Raw genomic sequence first — 11,054 nt, forward strand, 5'->3', positions numbered from 1 at the left:
ACACTCACAGACTCTCCATGTAGGTCATAGTTGTAACAAAGTCAAACTCTTATTTAGCCCCAGCTGCACTTAGTTGACCGGTTCAGTCAGGCATTAACCCTTCAACATCTATTCTATCTGGTTTTAGCAAAAATATGAAACATGAGAAACATTTAAATCACGAACTGTCTTCTGTCACTGAATAATCTGAAACTTCCCCCTGGTTATGCTTTCTTGGCAAATCCTGGAGCAGTTACTGTTTCGTCTGTGAACCTCATGAACCACACACACACACACACACACACACACACACACACACACACACACACACACACACACACACACACACACACACACACACACACACACACTGAATTTCTAGAATGAATCAAACATTCAAGACAATAAGACACTGTAACCTTTTTACTTGTATTTGCTGTTCTCATTTGATTTTCAACCACAAGTTTGCAGAGGAAACAGTTACAATGTGCATGTTCAGACCCTTTTCCTGGCCACCACAGACTATTTATTGACTTTTATCAGGCCGTGAGTCTGTTAAAGTCGCAGCAGAATAAAAACTTGTGATGGAAGTAATTGTTAGAAGAAGCTGTGAGGCTTTGAGGACAAGTTAAATGTCACATTCACAGATGTTTTCTAGCCTGGTTGGAAGTCATGCAGGTCCTCCAGTAGCAGTCAAAGGGGGCAAACAAGTTGCAGGCACTTAAAGGTTGATCCGGTCTTGCTGTTCTCGCCTGCATCAACAGACATTTCAAACTTTGACCTAAATTGGAAGAAAAAAACTATTGAAAGTTGATAATGTCGTCGGAACACTGCTATCAGTCCTCACTTAAGGATAGTCTATATTTTTGTAACAAAACAAAAGTGTTTGGTTCTTGTGCTGCTAACATCTAGATGTGGTTCAGTCGACGTATGAGGGCAGAATGTGAGTCAAAGAAACAGGAAAGCATTTGAGCCCTAAATAAATGCTAAATAAGCAGGTTTTTTTTGCTTGATCAAGGAAGTTTTGGGCCGTCACGTGAATATCTGAGGGAAGACGAGACTGTCGTGGCCTCTGTTCAGGTTCTCACTTTGACACACTTTATCCACTTTGCCATATAAATCCCTCCCTTCGATAACAGACTTGTTTTTTTCAAGACTGTGAGTCGTGTCACGGAGCTAGCAACGCTGAAACAGCAACCAGCCAAAACTGGTTTGACAAATCCCATCACACTCTCATGTTTCTTTCCCTTTTATTCTCATCTCACCCACAAACTTTTCTGTCATGACCATTCCTGCTGATCACCTTAATATCAAATTGATTTATATAAAGTACATTTTGTGATAACATTAAAAAGAAATCCCAAGGAAGGTGGGAACCATTATAGCGCTATAGACTGTCCTGGATCTTCTCACAGACTAGACATGGTGTCGAGCCAGCTGGTTATTACAAGATTTAAAGGTTTTTTTTCCAAGATTACTGTTATGTGTACTAAAGAAGAAAACAGCTGTAGATGTCAGTTATATGTTGATATAATTCACAATAATAATCAACATCATGTGACATGCCAGGATTCATCGACTCAACCTACATGAACCTTAAACGATGTTGGTACTATGAATAAATACTTGTAATGAAATGAACTTATATGGTCAACAAAGTTTGTTCAGTTTACTTAAAACACTAAATATGCTTACAACTAATTTTATGTTAGTAGAAAATTCCCCTTTCTGTTTCACCCAGTTATATACTGAAAAACAATAAAAAAATAAATGTATTATGACTTTACTCCTTATGGTACAGTTCCAAAAGTTATTATGGTGTTTTCAGCCTTTCCTGTTTGACTCTTCAGAAAGTCTCAGGGTATTATGTCCTGCAACTGATTCATTTTTAATCAACTTCTTAACAGTATTTCACATATTTAGTGTTTGAATTCAACAGAAAAAACTTTGAAAGTTCTGTATATTTTAAAAGCAAACATTTATGCACATTTCAAACACCACAGACCCTTTAGGCATATTATTAATAATTCTTAATAATATTAATAATCAGATTTAAATTAAATGTTAAAAGTGGGATACATAACATTATTCGTTGAGGCTGTGGTTTGCCATCTGGATCCGCAAAGGATTTAAAGGATTGATTGCACTGTCTTTCGTGTTTTTCATTCAACATTGTTTCAGGTTTGCTGGTCATCATAGACCTTAAAAATTTTGGGCAGTAATTGTATACAATTGGTGGAATGGAGCTGCTAGGAAGAGGGCTGCACTCGTTTTATGGTTTTTCTTCTTGAGGAAAAAATAAAGACTTTTTGTTTCCGGGTCTGGAACTATTTAACTTATTTCTGAATACTACCTGATCTGACATACTTTTGTTAAAAGTAGGATTTTGATCCGAACATGGTTAAATGCTTAAAATGTTAGCGTGTGATGTTTAAAAGCAGAAAGAAAAGTGCATGAGTCTGCATTTTTTCGGCACAAGACCCACTCCACTTCTTGTTATTGTGTCAAGTAGTTCGCTTCCCCGAAAACTGCACAGCCAGCTGCCGTCAGCCCGATGAGGTTCACTTCCCAGAGCCGGCACGTGAGCCGATCTCTGCATGTGATTTGGCAGGAAACGTGAGAGTTTGATTGAGCCGGAGGATCCTCGAAGGTCCAAATATATCACCAGCCCGACCTAGATACTCTCTTACTGTTACTGTACATGGAAAACAGGCACTTTAGGAAAGAGAATCCTTAACATGTTCATAAACCCAGACATTGCTCACCGTTAAAAAGCGTGTGCGGCACTGATCTCCGCACAAACCCGATGATGTCACCAGACTTTGGCGAACCGAGAAATGCTGCAAGAATGAGGCTAAACAATCCTGCATGGATGTAGAGAAGTCATTGTTTGGTTGTTCTTCAGGACGTTTAGTTTCATGCTGAACCACACCATTCATGTGACCTCTGTAAGTTTCCACTTCCTTGAAAACCAGGCGGGGGAGTTTGGACTCCCTGCTTTCAGAGACCTTTAAAATGGGGGTTGGGGTCTGCAGGAGAAAAGAGATGAAAAATTCAAATGTATGACCAGTTTTTCTGAGCAAACCTTTGATTTGATGATTTGCACTTTCTGCTTCATCCCTGATTTCAATTTTTGCAAAGTCAACATATTTCTCTGAATACGTCACGGTTAAACGCCGACCTTTGCCCTCCCTTTGTGTTTGTAACCCGATACCCTGCAAAACAAAACAGGGGAGGGGAGAAAGAGTTTTCAGGGAAGAACGTGTTGGTCTTTGTCTGTCAACAAGAAAGAAAAAGCAGGTCCCGCTTAGACCCACATGGCCCTGGTCTGTCAGATAGTCCTGCACGTGAGACAACGTTACGTGACTGAACTCAACAGACCCTTTGGACCTGACTCTGGTTAACAAGTCCGATACATCCCAAAAAGACTTGTTTAGCCTCAGCTGGTTCCTTTTAAATGTGTTTATCAGGCTACACACATCAGTGTCTTTGGCTCAAGGATGGAAAAACAAACGACTATTTTATGATATTCCCATAAGATAACAACATGGTTAGAGGTGTGTTGTAGAGTTGATGGGCTGCCATGTCATTTTAGGTGGCCAGCCAGATGGTTGGCTCAAAATCAAAGTAGATTAATGTTGGTGTAGTCGTATAAAGACGCTAGTGAGGATAAGAAACAGAGATTATCGATGTCAAAAATTATACAGAGGCATTCAATTAGTAAAGTAAAGGAATTTGATGTGTTTGATGTAGAATAAACGACAATATCACACTCCTCTGTACGGCCTCTTGTTTTATTGAGTTTAAACCCCTGTCCTAGAATATAGAATTGCAACATCTCGCACCAAAAAAATGATTTTTTAAATATCCTAGATATAATGTGTGTATTAATAACTCTATAGTGTGCACTTTTCGCTCACAATCCATCCAGTCACCTCGCAGGTTCGGACATGTCAGGATGAAAATGAGGCTCTCCATTTCTGCTTCCTTGTAGTTCGCACTTGTAAACTTCATCTTTTTAATAATGAATGGTGTTGTGATCTTCTCTCAAAGATGCGGGTATTTGCTGCTCTTTCAGGTAGTCTATTTATTTTCCACAGGACAAAGATGACCTATAGCAAAAGAGTAAATGGTTCATCTCTCCAAGAATTTTATGAGGGGAAATAGGTATTAAAGAATACATGCTTTTGATTGTTCAAGCGTTTTGTGACCCTGGTCTAGGAAGGCGCTTTACAAATAATTATTACTTACTTACTTAATAGTTACAAGGTCAAGAGACATTCTGTAATAAAACTATGTTGAATTCGTGCCAATGTTGTTTGATGTAAATCAAGGAGCTTTAAAAAGAAACACAAGAGTTTTATTGTGTTTCACTCATTAAACTGAAAGATCAAGAAAAAAAAATATATATATATAGTTTACTGTTTACACTGGAAGTGTAGGGTGAACTTAAAGTTCGTTGTTGTACGTTGTTGAGGTGTGGACACAGAGAAAGAAACTGAGAGCCTGAATTGGGAGTGATTCAGTCAAATAATTCTATATTTATTTATCTGTACAGTATTTTGACACAAGATCATGGGAAGTTGTCTTCTCATGCTTCTTGTTAGCAGGTCAGCTGTGTAACATGTGCTGCCCATTGACCCTAATAAGACACGCACAGAAGAACTCCTGCTCCAAATGTTCTTTTTTCAGAGTCAAGTGAGTTTGTAAAGTGTGGCTGGCATTAGTTGGACTGTAACAGTGATTAAAGAACCTACATCGCCTTAGTTTTATTTTGTTTTAGATGATATGATGGATTGTTTCAGGAGCTGGTGTGACGTTAATGGTGGTTTGATCTTTACCAGGGTCTCTTCATCCAAGTTTCCACATGCTCCCATCCCAGTCTCTGATTTCACAGCTGCTCCAGTTTCCCAGCGCTGGTCAGTGAGGGTTGAGAGGAGTGGACGCTGAGGAGTGTCATGTCATGTAGAAGGACCAAGTCAACGATGTGCATGCTCAGGCTTCTTCCAGGCACTCTGGTTTCCTCCCACAGTCCCAGTCCTTAAAATATAAATCGTAAAGGTTAACCTCCAAGTCTAAGGCCATGTTTATTATAGCTTTTACAACAGGTGAGTGCTCCAGACTCAATAGGTTTGACAGAGCAAAAAAAATACGTTAAAATCCCTCTAAAATAAATCTAAAATGTATTTAATTTGACTTTTTGCTTGATTGTTTTTAACACCCCACCGATCACCGTCAGTTTAGAATGATTGAAGTTTGATTTTAAGAAGATCTAAAGTTTCCGCAGCAGAAACAAGCAATGGTGTAAAAGTTAAATCACTCGTGGTAATCAAAGCTATATCTGCACGAAGACATAGTGCTGGTAAGTAACTAAGATTCTCTTTGTATTGTGAGTAGCGTGAGTTAACGCGGCACACGATGGAGCTCCTTGGACTTTAATGTCGTCCACGCTACTGTAGTTAGGACTGAATGAAAATACTCTTCTTGATTGAATCATGTGACCCCGCGGGTGAACAGTGTTTCTGTTTGTCATCTTTGTATGGGTCAGATGACGTCAACATCATAACATAGCATCTTTTTTTTATCCTGATTTTACAACTTAACTTGAGTGAAAGTAACTGGAGTAGGTCTTTGATATGTCTTTTTAGTCGCTATAATCAAACAGTTATGGGACATAATTTAACACATTTTAAATCCAAGACTTGAACAAATTATTTGAATTACAACCCATTGATATTACTAGATATTATTTTTAGATTGACGTTGCTCTTTATTAGCATTATTTGATATACAAAAATACAAAGACAAATGGTTGAGTATGAATCCGTAGGTGTAAGATTTGATGTAAACCATGAATCTATGACTACACAGTTCTAAATGTTAAATATAAAATATAAATACTTACAATACCTGCAACTATTTCTATTTTAATGTTAGATTTAGTTTGTTCGAATCAGGTTTCATCCTCCACGTAAATCTAATCAGATGAATATTGTTTTTAACTCTAAACTCCAGATTTGTGTCTTGTGTGTCGTCAATGTAAGGTGGAGGTTTTAGTAAAAAAAAAGATTTTAATCCCAAATACATGACATACTTCTCTGTTCGGAAGAAGGCTCTGTTGTCTTTGCACTTTTGTATTGTGTTCATCATCAGCAACACTGATCAAACAATGTTTTAATGTTTTCACAATTTTTGTTTCCATACAAGAGAGAGAATCTAGTTCATGTAAATGTGGCAGAGTTGCTACTTGATTGTGTCTTTTTTTACTTTGAAAATATCTCACACGTGTCACCTTATATTTATATATACCTATTTTTAGTTGTTTAAATTCTTTGTATTGTGTTGTCTCTGGTGAACGACCTCGCTATCTTCCAAAGATACATATGCAGTGGTGGAGGTCGTTCACCTTGACCCAGAGACAACACAAGGGTTGAACAACACTAGTTTAACAGTCACGTTCAGACTCGCTCATATATCATTCATTCATTCGTCTTCTAGGCCGCTTGATCCCTTGTGGGGGTTGAGGGGGGCTGGAGCGTATCCCATTTTCTTCGGGCGAGAGGCAGGGGACACCCTGGACAGGACGCCAAAGATATACAACCGTTCACACACAAAATAGTAAATTTAGACTCCAAAATTCAAAAACATTTTATTCTGTCTAAACTTATCCTCTAGGAGTCTTTTCAATAAACGTACATTTGATATGACATATTCCTCAGAGTTGTTTAAGAGTTCTCTTACTTGTGCTTGGATCGGTCTTCCTAAATCATTTGGAATTTAACACAAATGTGCCAGATTTTGGTCGTAGATTTGAATAGAAGGTATTTGATATCATTTAGGTTTTAGTTGCATCTACAAAAACTTCTCCTTCTTGATGTTACTACAAGACAATATTACATACAGGCATGTCAACCACATTGTTTTCAAAACAGACTTTAAACCAGACCATATATATATATATATATATATATACAGGGCTCTTGTCGATACAAATGTCTGCAGGTGGTCTGTCAACAGTCTGAACATAATAACAATAATCTGAACTGTTCCTCTCAATAAAGAATCGATTGACCCCCAAAGCCATTACTCTTAGTATTAGAACAACAAACGTTGACTCAGCAGAACTACATGATCACGTTGAGACTGAAAAAAAACATCCCTCAGTTTTGACCCGCTTCATGAAGTAGGTAAAAGTTCATCGGGCTATCAGGTCCAAACCAGACTATTCCTGGGTTGATGTGTGCAGCGTTACAGAAAACCCCGCCAAGAGTCGCACGTGCGCTTGTTGTAAACAGTCCAGTTATGGGATTAACTGACAATTCTCATGCTCAGCCAGGGTTCAAGTCAAGAACAAGTACAGCAGCAATATGTTGTTTATATAGTTTCTAATACAGATTCTAAGGTTTGCCAATTTTGTGCATATTTACTTGTTAAATCTCATGATCACATGGTTAATCAGCTTTTTCATACAAATTAAACTGTAAAAAGTGCTACATATAAGTAAATTAGAACAGTCAGAACATTGAAATTATAAACAGTATTAAGGGTCATTTTCCAAAAGAAATGTATAGTTTTATAAACCACAGAATTATTCAATATTGATATTATCTTGAGGGAAAAAGAACAAAATGTTAAATAAGGGGAAAATAAAACAAATCCTTAAACAAAACAAACTTTATAAACATTTAAAACAAACAGACATTTAAATATCAAACAAGAATTCACTTATAAACCCTTTTGACCCTCAGGGGTAACAGATAAATACAGGCAAAGGTCAACACGTGGACATTAGGCCGCGATCATGGTCCTGTCAGGCAGATCACGTTCAGATCAGGCCCCTGGTCAAATTGACCAACTCAAGGGCCCGAGATAGCACCGAAAAAACTCCATAAAGTTCTGGCCACACCTTAAAGGTCTTGAACATGAGCCAAACTCACAGCCCTGAAGCAAAAATCTGAACCAACGAGTCACTGTGACTCAAATCAAGGTGGATTATTGTTCATATCATGACCTGTAAAGAGTCCAGTGTTTAACACAAGAGATGATGGAAGTAAATGACAGTAACTGCCCAAAACAGTCAAACTGAGTAGAGGAATTGGCTCACACATGCAAGTAAATTATATTTATAGAGCGCTTTTCCAGACCAGGGTCACAATGCACTTAAACAATCAAAACAAAACTCAATATAAGGTCAAGATAACAGAGACAACAGAAGTTCCAGAAAAAACAAGAAAATGCCTGCATGAATAAAAACTTAAGGTGTTTGAGTCAGTAGACTCCAAGAGCAGAGAGAGAAGGATCGTTCCAAGGCTTAGGAGCAACAGCCTGGAAGGATTTCTCTCCTCTGGTCCTGAACCGTGTTCAGGAACCATCAGTAGAGCCTGACCATGAATAGATCTGAAAGTAAGAACCAGAATTTTAAAATTGATCCTGAAAGAGTTTTAAGGATCGGAGAAATGCGAGTTCTACTAGAGCAGGTCAGAAGTGTAAACTTTATATTTACAATATTTAACACATTGAAGACGAAAAGACAAACGCGTGTTCAAATCTCTTGTGGTTTATTTATTTCAGTCATTGTAACAAGTGAAATTTCCACAATATGACACCACATTGACAGTTAAAAAAAAGAAAGTTAAAGTTGGCAGTTAAATCCTGCCGTCGCACCATGAACAATAATCCATACAGTGTAAAAAAGGCATACAAGTCTATACATATTTATAGCAAATATAATGCAGTAACACCTGATTTCAGAGGTAAAAAAAAATTAATCAACAATTGAGCATAGCTTAAACAAACTTCTTCCTCATGCTGCCGATTTACTATAATCTGCAACGGAGTCTCCTTCTTCCTTGAGTATACACGTGCGCACCAGAGCCTCCGTGACCACGTAAGGGTCACAGTTGGCGGAGGGACGGCGGTCTTCGAAGTAGCCCTTCTTGTCCTGGCCCACAGCTCGAGGGATGCGAATGCTGGCGCCACGGTTGGCCACGCCGGCCGAGAACTCGTCGATGTTTGAGGTTTCGTGATGGCCGGTGAGACGGCGAGCGTTGTCCAGGCCTCCCTTGGGATCATACGCCCGGATGTGGTACATGTGGCGCTTTCCTAGGCGTTCGATCGACTCCTCAATCACCCTAAAAAAAAAAAAAGGAATATTTAAGAGACGTGCTTAAGCAATGAAGTGCCCACAAAAAAAACAAGCGCTCACGTCAAGCCGTTGTCTTCTCGCATGGCTTTCGTGCTGAAGTTTGTGTGGCAGCCGGCGCCGTTCCAGTTTCCAGAGATGGGTTTGGGGTCGAAGGAAGCGATCAAACCGAAATCCTCACACACCCGATGCAGGATGAAGCGAGCCATCCACAGATGGTCGCCCATGTTGATGCCCTCGCATGGCCCGACCTGGAATTCCCACTGAAACGAAAAGGGATTCATTTAAACTTCATTTAAACTGTTAAACTGAAAACGCATCGTTTGAAATGGGAGCCTTACCTGTGCAGGCATGACCTCCGCATTGGTGCCACAGATCTTGACCTCGGCGTACAGGCAGGCCCTGTAGTGAGCCTCGACGATGTCTCGACCGTAAGCCTTGTCAGCGCCCACGCCACAGTAGTAAGGCCCTGAAACAGAAGGACCGGTCAAACACCATGCTGAGTTGTGATCAGGCTGCTAGACATACCTTGTGGACCAGGGAACCCGTTGGACGGCCAGCCGAACGGATGTCCTTCTACACTCAGGATGGTGTACTCCTGCTCCATCCCGAACCAGGGACAGTGAGCGTCCACCATACTCATGATCTGGTTGCAGGTCTGTCGCAGGTTGGTCTCTATGTTGTGTAAAAAGCCAGAGATGAGCAATAAAATCCAGGTGAAAAATAGGGCAAAACAAGTACCTGCTGGTTTCCGGTTGTACTTGAGAACCTCACACAACACCAGCTTGTTGGGGTCTTTCCTGAAGGGGTCTCTGAACATGGCAACAGGGATCAGGAACATGTCACTGTTGGAGCCCTCGGACTGGTAGGTGCTGGAGCCGTCAAAGTTCCACTCAGGAAGCTCTGATGGTGGAAGAAAACATGCATGTCAACTTCCACTGAGCTGGGATCAGTCATGCAAGATGATGTCACCACTGCTTATTTAAGAGCCACGTGTGCATCTCTTACCTTCCACTGAGGTGGGTTTGAAATCCAGGGTCCTGGTCTTGCAGCGAAGACCCTCTCCAGACCCGTCGATCCAGATGTACATGGCCTGGACCAGGTCCCCTTGAGGGAGGCTCATGTACTCTTGTTTGACATTCTTGTTCAGCTTGGAACTCGCTGAAGTGGCCATGTTGACGACAAAGAAAAAAAACCTGCAAAGAGAGTTGGCAAGAGTTGAGAAGATGAGATCAAAGCGCAGAAGAAGACGTCAACCCTCCCCCTCTTTAAAAGACTAGTTTGTAAATAACTCAAATTCCTACCTTTAGTCAAGGTCAACGGTGAGGTATCGAGTCAAAGCGATGCTTTATTCTTGACTTGCTCGAGTCTCTCGTTTCATCTCCTGCTTCACTTGTTGATCTCAGCTCGCTTTATAGAGCTGCGGGGATCTCCGCGGCTTCTGATTGGTCGGCGAGAAAAACGTGCGACACGTGACAAAATAAACTTTGTCTTCCTCCTCCTCCAATGAAAACATGTCCCAAAATATTTGTGTCAAACATTCATCACTCGAAAGCACAATTATTTGAATGAACTTTATACCAAATCGTGCCTGAACAACGTGCTTTTTTCTTAAATAAACTTACTTTGTTATATTATTCATTATTCATTTTTACCTATAAGAATTGATTTGTTAGCATTTCCAAGAGTAAAACAGAGTTCAAAAACATAAATCTAATTACTTACTTAATTATTTAAATACTCTTTATTTCGTAGATAGAAAAGAGGTCACAGCGATACACAAATAAAAAGTAAACAGAGAACTGCGTCCCCTGGTGGCGTTATCTTACCACCATTTCCAAGGTGTAATTTTTATATTTAATTTATTTATTACAGAAATAAGGCAAATAAAGATTCATATGAAATTATTTAGAATATATTTGTTATTATATAA

At 39.6% G+C, this 11,054-nt stretch overlaps 1 protein-coding gene across 2 annotated transcripts; it reads right to left on the bottom strand.

Moving 5' to 3' along the window:
• Nucleotides 1–8,520: 8,520 nt before the first annotated feature.
• glulb (glutamate-ammonia ligase (glutamine synthase) b) lies at nucleotides 8,521–10,517 on the bottom strand. 2 transcript variants are annotated; one of them, XM_087784531.1, is made up of 7 exons: nucleotides 10,426–10,517; nucleotides 10,130–10,317; nucleotides 9,863–10,024; nucleotides 9,650–9,796; nucleotides 9,463–9,590; nucleotides 9,185–9,384; nucleotides 8,521–9,110 (listed from the first exon to the last, which is right to left on the bottom strand). In XM_087784531.1, exons 2-7 carry the CDS (start codon nucleotides 10,293–10,295, stop codon nucleotides 8,783–8,785), a joined length of 1,131 nt encoding a protein of 376 aa, XP_087640657.1. In that variant the 5' UTR covers nucleotides 10,296–10,317; nucleotides 10,426–10,517; the 3' UTR covers nucleotides 8,521–8,782. The 2 variants fall into 2 exon arrangements, with proteins under 2 accessions (XP_087640657.1, XP_087640656.1); XM_087784530.1 differs by having other exon boundaries at nucleotides 9,650–10,024.
• Nucleotides 10,518–11,054: the final 537 nt, after the last annotated feature.

The sequence above is a fragment of the Callionymus lyra genome, chromosome 2 (assembly GCF_982586985.1).
Source record: "Callionymus lyra chromosome 2, fCalLyr1.hap1.1, whole genome shotgun sequence".
NCBI lineage: Eukaryota > Metazoa > Chordata > Actinopteri > Syngnathiformes > Callionymidae > Callionymus > Callionymus lyra.

What these genes read in the sequence shown, in the direction of transcription:
- glulb (XM_087784530.1), bottom strand. Translation starts at nt 10,295, where the DNA reads ATGGCCACTTCAGCGAGTTCCAAGCTGAACAAGAATGTCAAACAAGAG. An exon ending in CAAACCCACCTCAGTGGAAG is followed by an intron (nt 10,025 to 10,129) that starts GTAAGAGATGCA and finishes TTCCACCATCAG; the next exon opens with AGCTTCCTGAGTGGAACTTT. An exon ending in CGAGAAGACAACGGCTTGAC is followed by an intron (nt 9,111 to 9,184) that starts GTGAGCGCTTGT and finishes TTTTTTTTTTAG; the next exon opens with GGTGATTGAGGAGTCGATCG.